At 42.6% G+C, this 14,976-nt stretch overlaps 2 protein-coding genes across 5 annotated transcripts in view; one reads left to right on the top strand and one right to left on the bottom strand.

Annotated features, from left to right (window-relative positions):
• Positions 1-14,746, bottom strand: part of pcdh19 (protocadherin 19) — a 49,623-nt gene extending 34,877 nt beyond the window's left edge. The window contains exons 1-2 of one of the 4 annotated variants that reach the window (XM_077732894.1): positions 11,770-14,746; positions 9,370-9,502 (exon numbers count right to left, since the gene is read on the bottom strand). In XM_077732894.1, the coding sequence (XP_077589020.1) occupies positions 9,370-9,502; positions 11,770-13,901 (2,265 nt within the window). In that variant the 5' untranslated portion in view covers positions 13,902-14,746. Of the gene's footprint in view, positions 1-9,156; positions 9,503-11,769 lie in introns of all 4 variants that reach the window. The other 3 variants (XM_077732895.1, XM_077732892.1, XM_077732891.1) reach the window with 3 other exon arrangements.
• Positions 1-14,976, top strand: part of LOC144207425 (uncharacterized) — a 186,604-nt gene that overhangs the window by 116,007 nt on the left and 55,621 nt on the right. The window contains exon 12 of the mRNA XM_077732902.1: positions 3,957-4,021. Within this exon, the coding sequence (XP_077589028.1) occupies positions 3,957-4,021 (65 nt within the window). The remainder of the gene's footprint in view (positions 1-3,956; positions 4,022-14,976) is intronic.

The following is a 14,976-nucleotide window of genomic DNA, read 5'->3' on the forward strand; positions in this document are numbered from 1 at the left end:
GGGTACCATGTACGCCATGAATGGGTTTGTCGACAGCCCACTGCATGTTCCAAAGCATAGTGTGAAAATGTATTTGAACTATCCTGACTCGAGATTTTCTAAATCCAACTCTGAGGCCTTGGGCAATCAATCCTCTTGGTGAATTTTGCTTTACAATAATAGGAAAAGCTGAGATTTTAAACCGCAAATCTTACAAGAGCATATCTAATGACAATCCAGCTCAGTGGGCATTTTAAGGATTAGCTGCACTTTTTTTGTTCTTTAGTGCCCATTTTTCACGTGATTTTCTCGCACTCCTTTATGTGGGGTTACAGTTATCATTACCTTGTCTTGTAAATCACTCGCATGAATTGCGAGGCAATGTGCTAGCTGATAAACCCAGAAAAGTTGATTTCAAACCAAAATGACGAACACAACAAAGGTCCAGTTATGATTTACAAATGGTCAATTCTAATAGACATTAACATTGTTTCTTAAAATTCAGATAAGTAAGCATTTAATAAATCAAATGATGGGGGAACAGATTGGGTTTGGCATGAATAGTGTATCGTACAACAGCAAATCAAATTCACCATTGTGTGAACATTGGTTTTTACTATTGTTAAGTTAAGACTGGAAAAAAACATCTCTACATTTAATGTAGACATCAGAAAAATATTTCCCAAATTTTCCTGTAAATGCCAGTTATCTCCTCACAGCAGCAGCAAATAGAAATCATATAAATCAGATCCATTAGGTCAGTTATGTGTGTCAATCAATGTGTCAACTGTGTACTAATAAACCCAACGTGAACTCCTGCTGTGTGCACTGCTGGGTTCAATGCATTATAGTTCAACTGAGATGAACTTTGAAGTCCGTCTTTTTATGTTGGAGCTCGGTATTATTTTTAACTGACTTGGTGAGATTTACATTGAATTATCTCTATTTTGAAAAATGCAAGATTAACTTAGAACACAGACGAACAGAGCCATGATGATCAATATATTTTATAGGTTTTTATACATTTCTTAAAGTTATGGTGGTGGAATCCGGAGTAGCAGCAAATTCTTAGCATCAAAACATTTATTTGAGAGTAAACAGATTTAAAAAACATGGTAAAGTGATTAAAAGCCACTTGGCAAGCTTAACAGGACATGTATTTTTTTTAGCCTTTTCCAGTATGTTAATGAAATTTCCTGGATGGAGGGGGTGGAGGCATACACCATGTTTTTGTGTCTGCTGGGTTGCGGGGATTGGGTAGAGTGGTTTGAAAATAGCAAATTGTGATTACCATTGATCTCATTTGTCAAATGCCTAATCTCTGACTCATCGACGACACGGCCACGTTGGGTGACGCCAAAACGCTTTTCCCCGCTTTTTTAAATCCCAAACAAGCATTGAGGGAAGCTGAGATAAGCAAGAATTTATCCTTTTAAAGACACTCCCGTAATCCGACCGCAGTGGGTGGAAAAAGGGGGGCTTTCATCCTTTAGAGATTTACTCTGGATTACAGCTAGTCCCTTAAATTAAACCCAAAAAAGTTTCCCCAGTTGCTCATGCTAGTTGGGCGACTGGCTTCCAACCAGTGAAAAAATCAGATGAAAGTCTAGAATTGGAACATAGCTCTTCCTTAGCCATCAAACTCTAATTCTGTTTCTAAATTGACCATCGGTGCTGATGCCCAAAATACTAAATGCTGCATCTACCTGATTTTCTTTGCCAACCGGCTTAGTCTTAAACAAGCTCCCCAAGCCAAACCATCCTTTGCCTGACACAACTTCCCATTGCAAAAACAAGGCCAAATCTGCAGCTTAGAGGCTCAAATAATCATCAGTGAGTAGCGTACAAATCTAAAGACACAACATCACTGCCATGTTGGTCCTCCCCCATTGTGCTAGTTCTCCATTTGCTGTTCTCTGAATGGACGACCACACATGAACCAACTATTTTATGTGTATGTATGATACACATACATATATGTAAAATAGTAGTTTACTAAATCCATGTGTATTGCAACTGGTACCAAAAAAAGTGAAACATTTATTGGATGATTTCAATGTAAGAGAATGACGCAAAGCCATAGAGCGCCCACATAATTAGAGCTCTTTAACATAGTTGCGTGATGACCTCAGCGCTCTGATTGCCAAAGAATAACACAACCAAAGCCAAAGATTGAAAGTAGACTCTTTCTTTAAGAAACACATGTTCCGCCACTCTACCTTTCTAACTGGAACAGAGAGCAGCTTTCAGGTGGAACTAAAGACGTTAGCATGGAAAAAGACAACACTTAGCGAGGCCGAGTGCTTTTCGTTCATTAACTTGGCTGTCTGGGCTGCGCTGTCAAACGTTAGACGTGAGGGGAAAGTTAAAACACAATGGCCCATTGTGCGCCACAGTCTTAATATTATTTTCCAATACAGAAAGCGAGCCTCGGTAGGAGGCGGAGACATGATCAATTCAGAAGCAAGGCAGTTATAAGTATTATCATTAGTGGGGTTTTCATCCTTTGCCCAGAAAGAGGCGATATCGTATATTCCTGGCACGCATCTTTAGCAACTTGACCTGGTATTACTCAAGCAAAGAAATAGATTCTCATCCCTCTTGAAACCGCCACTGGGTGTAAATGATATGCCAAGGCCCTTTTCTGGAAACCTATAATCCCAGAAACAGTAGCCCAGGCATAAACCTGTGTATCTGTGTTTGTGTGTATTTGTGTGAATGCAAAAAAATACAAAGCGCTCTTTAATGGAAAGGTGAGACTTTCAAACAACAAATCCCTGACACCAAACATCAGCAAAATTCCTTCCCACAGCCTTCATTCTGCCATTTAATTCTTAATGTCATCTCGCAGCTCTTGTGCTTTATGCCAGACTCAATCACAACGACTGCTTGGAGATTTGAACACATCATGAATGAGAATAGGAGCTAAACGCACAGAGTGGGGGGCGACAATGACGGTGGGAGAAGCGATAAAAGAAGGGGATAACAGGGGTGACGCCGTCGGGGGGGTGAGAAAGGGACAAATAAAGGCAGTTACACAGAGCGGGGGAATGTGAGGCTTCTACAGTCGGTCATAGTCCATTAGACTGGCTGAATGCAAGAGCTGCAGCTTATTACATGCTCTACATCTGTGTGGATGCAGAACACACAATTACAGCATCCCGCCATTCTGCGGCCACATCGCCCAGTGCCTCTGAGGCACTTGGTTTCTACCACCAATATTATTGAAACCAACCATATATTTGTTTCCCGTCGTAAACAGGTTTTGTCTTGAAAAGAGCAGGGTGGTAATAATCTCAAATGAAATTAAGGGCTCCTGCACCAATAGCCCAAACAAGACAGCAATGGCGTGACCATGCTGACTATTTCAGTGTTGCTTTTTTTGAATCCCTATTGACAATTTTATAATTCAAGCTAATTCCAGATAACATTGCTTTATTGAAGAGTGGTAGCTTGACTAAGAAATACTTCTGTTTTTCAAATTTGATACTTTGTAATTTGTAATATATGTTATATATTTAAAATATGGTGTAATCCACTTCTTAAAACAATGAATAAATAGAGCAATGAAAGCTTTGATATAATCACATGTTGACAAGGAGAGTCGCTCTTTGCAATGTAAGAACTACACATCATATATTCATATTTGTTTAATATATATTTTCCAAGCCGCTTATCCTCACAAGACCAAAAACGGGCAGTAAATTGGGAAATATTTATTTCAGAAATGCGAGAATTCATTGCCTGTTCAAGATACACATAATCTTGAATCACTGTACTTTGAAATGTAGTGGCAGAAGCATTGCAAAGAGTAAAGGCATAGCTGCATTGCAGGTGTCGGCATTCTTCCACCTGTGCAGGCAAACTGTTTGACAAGTCTTCCTACTTACTATTCTACAATAATGCATGCAGAAGTTGACATTTAATCTGATGGGGGAAATGCTAACTAACCTCCTCCCGCTACCTTCTTGTTTTAGGCCTCTGCAAAAGGTCACTCGTCCCCGGTGCCAGAGCTGGCTGCTCAAAGTACCTCCCGTTCTCGGTAAGTTTTTAATAAATAATCCTTTTGCTACTCCATTGTGAAACAAGTCATAAGCCCATTTTACATAAATCAATATTCCAAAAACACAGCTTTAATTCATCAAGTACTAGTTGCCGTTATAACCCCATCTGTCAGCAAGTAGCAAAATAAATAACTGAAATTATTAAAATTGCAGCCCACACAAAAATGGACAATCATGTAGTAATGTAAAATGAAACAATAATGTTTCAGCCTTAATTTAGTATATTTGACTTTTGACAAGGGTGAAATATTTTTAAACTATATACATACTGTTTTCCCCCCACAACTTTCTGGTGATAGGTTGAGACAAGTATATAGAAAACAAATGCACTTAGTTCCAAAAAAACATCCATACAAATGACCAAAACACATTAAGTTCATGCAAAAAATCTGGAAGTTATCAAAAATGTTGACAAAACTTATAATACACCATTGCATCTGTGGTTAAATTCCAATGTTTGTTCAAATCCCCTATGTCCTAGAACAGTTTTTTTTGCCCTATTTTGTGTGTTGTCTGTGTAGAGAGCAATGCCCCCTCCTCCCATTTAGCATAGCAAATCTTTGCTTTTGTGTTTTTAAATATTCAGGCTGACCTTTTCTCCCCTTTTTAAGAATGTAGTCCGTTCTCATTGGCCAAGCCGCCTCCCATTACGGGAATATGAGCTATTTCTTTTTCCATGATATCCACCTACAGTCATAAGTTTCCTTGAAAGCTTAATAAACCTTTGCAGGAAACAATACTGATCGTTACACACTTGATGGTAAACATTTGCATATTCATGTGCTCTGTTGGGACTTGAGATAGTCTGGTGATTTCCAAGAAAGGAAACACATTGTGGCATATTTATGTCTGAGAGTTTAATTTGAGAAATTAAAAGCAGGAGAAGGGTGGGTGAAAAAATGCCACTGGATGCTCATTTAAATGGGTAATTAAGTCTATGCAACATTGCTTGCAGAGCTTAACAAGGTACGTAATGATGTCCTGTTCCCCAGTGATAAACATCATCACCACGTCCATTTTTTTTCTGTATTTAGCCTTTTCCCAAATGTCATTTTAAGCCATCAACTTCAGTCCAAAGTTCTTGTTGCCATTTTGCATTCAAGTGTGCTAAAAGTCTTGAGAGAGAGATTTAGACTACACGCGCTACTCTAGCGGACTCTGATTTTGCATTGAATCTCCTTATTTATGTTTTATGCTAAATATCTCCACAATTTTCTGCCTCTTCAGTGGCTCTGAACAAAGCCGGATGGGGAAATGATAATTGTAGCCTCTTTATGTCTGCTGAGTAAAAATATGTTATCATACCATACACGGACGGTATAAAATCCACTTAAACCACTATCTTCGCTTAATGCCTCCGTCTGTGTAATATTCCGTCTGTATAATACGCTGAAGTAATATTTATCTCCCAAGTACAAAATCAGCTCTAACAATAGAAATGTGACGTTTTCTACTACTATACTACACTGCTTCCCCATTTGAAAGCCAAGTTAAATAAGAGGGGGAAAATGCTGACATATTGTTGCGAAAAGTTACCAAATGTGTTGAACATTTTTACTAAAATGTTACAAAACGTTGAATGACAAAAATTAAAGTTGTCACAAATGTCATGTAAAAACATGTCAAAGCTAGTTATTTTTAAATCAGAAAAACATAAACGTTTTTATCAAAGGTTGCCAAAGGTAGTCGACCGACATCAATGCCCAAGAGCTTTCCATAAAACACACTCGAAAAATAGCAAAGCCTATGCCTTTCAAACAAACACTTCTGTAATTAAAAGGATCATCTGACACTCAATCAGTGTGGCAGTCCAAAACTTGTCTTGGGAGATGAAAAGCTCCCCCACATTTATTTATTATTTTTAAATCGGAACCAACTGCAACCAAAACATCTGATGAAAGCACACATCTCTATTTCGCCAAGCCTTCAAATTTCCATGCAATTTGCATAAGTGCACTTTCTCTTTACTTAGTCGATGACCTGACCGAACAGTTGATACTTTAAAACAACAATCCAGTCACATTCTGCACAATCTTATCATACAAACGGGCGAACAAAGCCACTGCCTATTTTAATATCCAATCCATGAATATTTTCCAAGCATGAAATGCGCCAACATTATGTATAGTAACATAACACGTTAAGCAATTAGATACACCCCTGGTGAAAAGGACAGCATTTGTGGCTAACCGTGTAGTCAACATGACGGCATATTAACTACGATATAATTTATAATGCAGGTTGAGGATGTATGATTACAGAGAATGTTTCTCCATCCTGAGTCAGCCTCTTGGATGTAAATGATAATGTCACACAACTCGTGTTTTAAATAAATGAGACAACCCATAAGAGACGTTCTGTGAGTGGCATTTGAGTGTGTAATTGTGTATTCCTGTATAAAAAGGCCACCTGCAATGATGTGAGTGACAGCAACATGCAGCCTCTCACTCAATATGACAGGTTTGGCTATTACCACACATACCTCAATGATGTTTAGAAGCTCTTAGTTTTAATATGTGAAATTATTCTACCTGGTAAAAAAGTTGAATTATTTATCAATCTTTATTGATTGACTTAAAATGATTACAAATCTCAAGAGTAAGAATTAAGTCGTTGAATGTATCTTAGCCAGTGTAGTGCTCATGTTGTTGGCATAGTATGGGCAGTCCTCTGGTTACAATGATCAGGACCTTGGATGTTTGGATTTAGTTATAGCGTCATAGTTTCTCCTTGGCTAGTGCATAGTGCTTTTTGTGTGTTTGTGCGTCGGGAGTACAAAGGACAAGGGGGACGTAAAGGGTGTTATCTACAGCTTGAATTTTTCACTAGGGAGAATGCAATATGAACAACTGCAGATATGATGCCTTCTGAGAAACCTGTAACTACTCGTTGGCCGTCTTTCGATTGAGTCCAGGATATGTATTTATTCAAAAATCATCCATTGTTCATGCTATTAAAAGCCTTGAACTAGGGTAAATAATTCAACATGAAACAAACTATCCTTATCTTGGCATTTTCTCCAAAGTTGAAGGACAGAGTTCCACCAGTTATGAGACATTTCAATCCCATTTGTTTGTGTTGCAAATGGTGCTGTCATTGTACAGCATTTCTTAATCCAGTTTAATATTTGTGTGCTGCTTGTGACAACAGCAGATGTCACAGCGGGAAGCAGATAAAACAATAGCAAGTGTGCCATGGAAGTAAACATGGATAAAGGTTAACGTGCGGCTTCGTTCAAAACGCCAGACACAGGAGCTGGCTTCCTCAAAGAGAGGCTTGTCGACTTGAGGACAAGTGGGCAGCGATGGAGGCTGCGTGCTAAGCAGGCCGGCCTCCATCAAGCCAATCAAGTGACTCTAAGACAACATTGGCCCAGACACCTGGCACTGGCACTCGCTCACCCGGCCTCACTTCTTTCTCTCGGCTCTGTTTGCCCTCGGAAGACTCCATCGGTGTGGCTAGGAGCTTTGCATTTAAGATTATCGAAATCAATCGAACCTCATTTGTCGAACGCTTTACTTTTTCATTAGCTCAGGCAAATCGAGGTTCAGCTAATCCGCCTGCAAATGTGCTTTTATTGGATAATTAAGACCGGAGAGAAGGATGCTTCAGGAACGCCTGCACAACTCTAGTCAGGTTGATGTGTGTGTTTTGATACGAGCATAAAAGTTTTGCTATGGTAATATGAGCATGCACAAGTATATGTCCTACTTTCCACCCCTTGTAGCCTGTGTCATGTTGCTGTGCCATATTAATAATAATCTCAAGGTAGTGTAACTATCTAACAAATCTAAATAAATGCTTACAGAGCTGACACACATAATCTTTTAATCTGTGTCAGACCTAGTGTTCCAAAAGTCATTGGGGCAACCAATCTCTACTGTAATTGTTTGCAACTGTCGCTTTAGAGGTCACCACGTAGACACTGTCAATTGGCCAACCATCCCTAACATCATTTCTTATTCACGCACTGCCTCAGACCCAATTTCCGAAAGGCCACTAAATCAGAGCACTTCATTGACCTCTCTAGAACCATCGGTGTCTGAATATCTTGGGATCATCAGCTAAATAGATCAATATCCATTTCATGTCTTATTGTAAAACCTCCAGCACCCCACCTTCTTCTCAATGAATGTCAAAGAGATATTGGTATCATCAATTGCAACTCTCTGTGGTGGCATGTGGACGCTAACCCTTTCCTAACACTGCCTTGAGGAGTGCATGTCACACGACTTCCTCTGCAGAAAACGCAATGACGTATTTTTGTAGTCACTCCCTGTTTCTTACCCTCGCAGGACAGAGGAGAAGTGGGTCATGACGGCAGAGAGGTGTGTGGCGCGGGAAATTCGATGAAGCAGTTCATACATTGAAAAATCTATGAAATAAAGATCGGCTGGTCTGCATACACTGTCAACTTAAATAGTTTTTCTCGTCCGACTTTCTCTGCTCTGCTGGAGCCGTGCATGGTGGTACGTCAGGATAATTCAATGGCTGGCTGCACCGGGCATTCGTGCTTTTCGCACTGCACGGCCGCACTGCCAAATGAACGGTGGGCAGGAAATTTAGGCAATGATTATTCTTTCCGCTAGCACCTGAAATTACATTTGATCGAGCTAATTGGTTGGATCAATATGCCATTGTTTGAGGGATTTGTCTTTTTCTGTTGGACCACATATAAAGCATAGAAACTAAAGGCTAGAAGAATGGCAAATTATTCTTTTTATATAGCAAAATCCTTGTAGTCTCTGGTCAAATTCAATATCTCCTTGAATTGCCTTCAACATTTCAGTCAGATGTACTGACATATGGTCACACACACCATTTCAAATAGCTTAACCTTCCATCAGTAACGGGCAGACATTTCCCTGACAGCACCATCTTGGCTGTGATGGAGTGCTAAATATCACCAGCAACTTGAGATGTTTTGAAATGTGTCAAATAGCATCTTGCCATCCCAATGATGCTCTCAAAAGATATCAAGCAGATCTTTCAACCCCTTTGAATGATGAAGCCAGTCTAAAACAACTTAGCTTCTCAAATTCAACTCCAGTCTGCTTTACTTTCTCTCCCCACCGCAACACACTGTCCGAAGCAACTGGTCACAGTTTCTCACCTCTGGCAGTGGCATGCCGTTGATGATGAGGTCTGGCTGCTGGTGGCCCTGCCCAGTGAACGGTTGCTGATAGCCGTGGTTGGGTGCGGTATTGCGTGAGTTCTGGTTTTCCACGTTGAGGAAGGTGCTCTCAGAGCGCCTGCAGCCCAGCGGCAGGCTCTGCTGGTGGTAGTCAAAGTAGTTGAGCGAGGAGGTGAGTGATGAGCAACTCACCACGTTCATCTTGTCCGTTTCCTCGACATCGCGGGGAACCAGGCGGATGTCGTTCTTGTTCAGCTTCTTTTTCTTGCTTGACTTCTTCTGATTACCATAGGAGTACTCAGCCACCCTGCGCAAGTAGAAGAAACTGAACAGACTCAATAAAGCGGTGCTCTGTCTTGGCTTTCCTTCTGAACAGTCAAAGATATACATACACACCACCCTCATGCCAAATAGGATCATGTTTGGGTCTAATGACTTCCAAACAAAACCCATGTCCAATGGTAGGAAGGCCCACTTACCCGATTGGCTGTTCTTGACAGCAACCCATGTCAAATATATTTTGCTCGGTACCTCAATTTTGACATTAAATGGATTGGACCTCTATTGCCGGAGATGTCAGTGAATGGATTTGAGGCACGAGCAACACTGAGATAGCAATGTAGCTTTCTTGTATGTTTGGATTTGCATGCTCAACGGTGGACATGTCACAAACAGGCATTGAATATGCAAACAGGGCAAAATCCACAAATACAAATGACACTGGTTCATCACAGCCCCACTGGGATATACAACCCACTTTTCTCCAAAGCATCCAAACCAAACTTTTTGACTATGAAGCAAGCAGACTAGCAGTATGGAGTATGTTAAGGGGCTGCAGATTCATTTTCATTTTGCTGCTCTCCACATTTTCCACAAACCCGAATATCATTTTGACTCAAATAAGTGCAAATGAGCAGCATACTCGTGCTATATTTGATCAAAGGCTAATCCGAGAGTTGGAAATAGCAAATTCTTCACACAGACTTGTGGATTTCCACAGCAGAACGAACACATGCTGTATCTAAATGTCACTCGACATAATTATTGAATTTGATGTGTCATCTTTTGGTTCTTCGCAATACTTTAAAGGATACTATTTCAATCATCACTCTTTAGAGCATATGGTGTATATGGTTCAAATGTCAGTAAGTTTTCTCTGATGGCGTCTATAATATGTGTGATTGCTGCCCCCACTGGCCTGCCTTTCTTCAAAAAAACAAAGACAAAATGCAGCTGTAATTATCCCAGCACGTCTACATTTGTGCAGGCTACGAAACGGCATTGTTTTTTTCCCTTCCATCTTGAAAAGAGCCGTCATTCCAACCTGAAACCCATGCACCCACCCGTATTTAGTTCTCTTGATTTGATGGTTAAAAAAAGAGGGGAAGTCGTGGAGCAAAGCATTCTCCACCTCATTTCCATTCGTCATTTAGCCTGTCTCCTTCCGCTCTATGTTGTTTCCAAATGCAAATCTGGGAAGGAGTGGTTATTGTTTTGAATCAGCCAGGTTGACTGAGAACCAGCAATCAATTGGAAATAATTTCGTCGAGCTAGAGGATTGACTAGGCACGTGATTAAACCAAGAGCAGATGCTTTGCATTTCAAAAACGAGTTAATTGTTTCAACTTCAAGCAAGATTTAAAAAATGGTGCAAGAGAAAACGCAATTTCACCCTGAAATCCCTTTCTATTAACATTCCGCTACAGTTGTAACCATTTACAGTGAAACAGGCTTCAATTTAAAACACTTAAATATTAACCTCCTCAAATCGTTAGATGCACTCAGCTAAATCAGTGATGTACTTTTATACCACCTAATGAGCACCAGTACGGAATCATAGATAATTGGCAGGCAATTTTGAAATATTTCTCTGCGTTTTTAGCTTTGTCAGGTTTATGTTTAGTTGTATTTAATGTTATGTCTTGTGATTGGAGTAAACAGCGCAATGTACAGAAAAAAAAGTAGATGTGTAATGTTTTAAGGGAGATGATGGCCCACGTGCTAAAAATAAATATATCCACCAAAGTGACGTCCAAACTTGACTTCCAACAATATGTGAAGCCAAATATGATTATGGCTGCAGGTGAAGTCTCAAATCCAATCTATATGTAAATGCATAATGTTAATGTGGCACCGAGGCTGATTGCAGATTGATGAACAAAAACAAAACATTCAATGTGTAGAAAAAAATAATGACTTGCTACTTCCTAAGAAACCTTTTAATATTGCCATTTGTTGTTTATTGAACCCGTCAAAGAGGGAATTGAAGGTGGCCAAAACTTGACCAATCGCTTAATCATAGAAGATTAAAGTTAATAACGACTAATCATCCACGGTTAAATAAGACTGCGACTGCCACCCAAGCAACAGGGCGTTAATTGTCCAGCCACACGCCCACAAATTGAACATGACACTCATACTTATGAGCCAATTGGTCACAAAGGAAAGATTAAATCAGTCAATCACGAGTACTATTGCTCTTCAGATGTTGTAATTCTGTTTCAAATGCAGCCTTAAATGAAAATCTGCAGCCCCAAAAATGCTCCAGAAAAGCATAGCAAAATGCACACAGGAACAAAAGCAGATCAGTACCTGCAGTTGTAGGTCCGGATTTCCTTGTTGTCCCTCTTGCATTTTACCGCCACAAAGATCATGGTGACGAAGAGGATGGCGGCAATTGAGCCCAGAGCGATGATGAAGATGAGGGACAGGTTGACGGGTCCAATGGACTCCTGGGCATTCAGGTCCGGTGACAGGTAGACCACAATGTAGGCTGAAGCAGACAGGGAAGGCTTGCCGTGGTCTCGGGCCACCACCGTTATCTCGTAGGTGGATTTGGCGTTCTCGCTGAACATGCGGGTGGAGTGCACTTCTCCGTTGACTTGATCAATCTCAAAGAAGGCCCTGTCGCCTTCAGAGATGGTGTAGGTGAGACGTCCATTCTCGCCCTCGTCATAGTCGTCCGCCTTCACCTGGGTTACCGTGTAGCCCGCGCCAGCGTTCCTGGGAATGGACACCTCGGCGGTGCCGTTCACCAGGGGCGGATTGGTCATGACGGGTGTGTTGTCGTTGACATCCAGCACCACGATTCTCACGGTGGCGTTGCTCGACAAGGACGGATTGCCATTGTCTCGAGCCAGAACTTTAAAGTCAAAAGTCCTTGTGTATTCGTGATCGAAGGACCTCATGGAGTAAATTCGGCCTGATGGGTTAATGCTCACATATGTGTTAACATCCATGTGCTTAATCTCACCAGGCACGATGGAGTAGGAGACCGTTCCATTCATGCCCAGGTCGGGGTCTTCTGCCGAGACCGCTAGAAGGCAGGATCCGGGTAGGTTGTTCTCCATTACCATCTCCTGATAGTGTGGCTTTAAGAAATGCGGTGGGTTGTCGTTTTCGTCCGTCACTTTGACCACCAGCGATTTGGTGGCACGCAGGGGCGGGATGCCGCTGTCCTCTGCGTGGATTGTCAGGTTGTACGTGTCCTTCTGCTCACGGTCAAGCCGACCGTCCACCAGGATGGTGGAGAAGCTCTCGTACTCCTGTAGCCGAAAGGGGACGTTGCCCTGGAGTCGGCATTGCACCTTGCCGTTGTCCCCCGCGTCTTTGTCAGAAACGCGCACCAGGGCTATGACGTACCCACGCTGCGCGTTTTCGCTCACCTCCACCATCTCTGTGTTGAGGGACAGCAGGCTGATGATAGGCGGGTTGTCGTTGGTGTCCATCACGTTCACTGTGACTTTGCAGTGCGCCGGTATGGAGTTGGGACCCAAATCTTTGGCCTGCACGTCAATTTCAAAAATCTGGGTGCTCTCGTAATCAAGGATGCCATTGACTGTGATGACACCTGTCCGGGCGTCAATTCTGAAGGCGTCCCTGGTCTTTTCGGTGACGTAACTGTTGAACGCGTATACCACCTCTCCGTTGGTGCCCTCGTCGGGATCGGTCGCATTTAAATCTATGACCAGAGTGTTGATGGGCGAGTTCTCCATCACACTGACGGTGTACACTGGCTCGCCAAAAACGGGGTTGTTATCGTTAGAATCGATGACTTTGATGTTTAATTGAACCGCGCCTATTTTTGGTGGGTCTCCTCCGTCCTCCGCGCTAATCTCGTAAGCGTAATGGGACTGGGTCTCTCTGTCTAATGATTTTTGCACCACCAGCTCTGCAATTTTAGAGCCGTCCCCTCGCGTTTTAATCTCCAGTCCGAAAAGCTCGTTGGGGGTGATGGAGTATGACTGCACGCTGTACACCCCCGAGTCGGGATCGCTGGCCCCCTCCAGGGGAAACCTGGTCCCGGGGGATGCGTTCTCCGAGATCTCCAGCTCAATGTGGCTGGTGGGGAACCTGGGCGCGTTGTCGTTCAAATCCTCAATTTCAACTTTAATGACGCAGATCTCCATCGAGTTGGACATCACCTCCAGAGAAATAATGCACTTGGGGTTCTGGCGGCACACTACATCCCGGTCGATCTTCATTTGCGTGGTGAGAATGCCGGCAGGGCTGAGTTCCACCCAGCGCGGCTCGGAATTGGAGATGACCCGCAAAAAAGGCGGCTGCGGAGCGATTTGGAATCCTTGCTTGAGCGCATCCTTTGTCACGTTCCCAATCACCGAGCCGGGCTTCATCTCCTCGTTTATTCCATACTTGAGGTTGATGACCGCCTCGGCGCCCACCCACAACACGAGCAGCAGCACAAATATATGTAATAACTCCATTTTTCTGACCTGTTGAGTTCGTCTGGATACAACAACTTCATCAACACGCACTCTTCCGGATCTCCACCAACATGTCCCGTAAAAGTGTTGAGACCAATGTTCTCGTTGGTATTTTTTTTTTTTGAGGGGGTTGAGGTGCTCCTCAAAACAGTGGTCCTTCCTCCGGTGCACTGCAGCGAGGGCGAAGGGTGACAGGGGAGCTGTACACTGCGCGCAATGTCCGGGCACGCTGCGGTGATGGAAGCGTGCGCGTCTTTATCCCAACGCCGCCGTGCATGTCCTTACCGAGCAAAATTGGCTCACAGGAGCAAAGCGCATCACTGATCCGAAATGAAGGCGCGGACGGGGAAGGAGGAAAGCTGGAGAGGGGGGGTTTACATCCACTGAGTGGCAAGTCCCCTGAAAGATGTAGAAATCTCCCTAGTGGTCAACCTCAAAACTCTTCTCTTGATGTATGCATATAATCTTCTATTTCAATTCAAAGTCCTTGCTCAACATCTCAAGTCCGATTTTCCTTGCCAGCTGCTGGAATGCCTCGTCATTTCAACAAAGTCCTAGATCTGTTTTAATTCCAGCACATTTTTTTGGTCTTCTTACACCACCTCTTTTAAGTCTTGCGGAAAGCACTGTGAAAGACTAGATTTAAAACAAAAAATAGAAAAAAAACTAATATCCACGTTCTTAAATAAATCCGTGAAAGATATATTTACAGCAGCATCATGTGGAATATTCTGAAGCGAGGAATTGCTATGGTTCCAAATGTAAGAACTCCCATTCGGACATGCGTTCTTCTCGCTTGACTGACACACACTGGCAGACGCGCAGTAGTTTCCGAGCCGGGCGCTCAGTGCGAGCGGACCCGCAGTCCCCCCCCCTCACCTCCCATCCATACCTCCCCTTTCCACTAAACCTCCTCAGCCAATCAGGGGTTACATTGCCCGGGTTGAAGTCGCTTGTGGGTGGGGCAATAATGAAAATAAAGAAATAAATATAAGCTGATGGCCAGCAGCAGACACATACCTGCTCATCTCTCCTCTCGTCCGCTCTTTGCAATTACCACATGCAAGCTGTAGTA

Source organism: Stigmatopora nigra, chromosome 14 (assembly GCF_051989575.1).
Source record: "Stigmatopora nigra isolate UIUO_SnigA chromosome 14, RoL_Snig_1.1, whole genome shotgun sequence".
Taxonomy (NCBI): Eukaryota; Metazoa; Chordata; class Actinopteri; order Syngnathiformes; family Syngnathidae; genus Stigmatopora; species Stigmatopora nigra.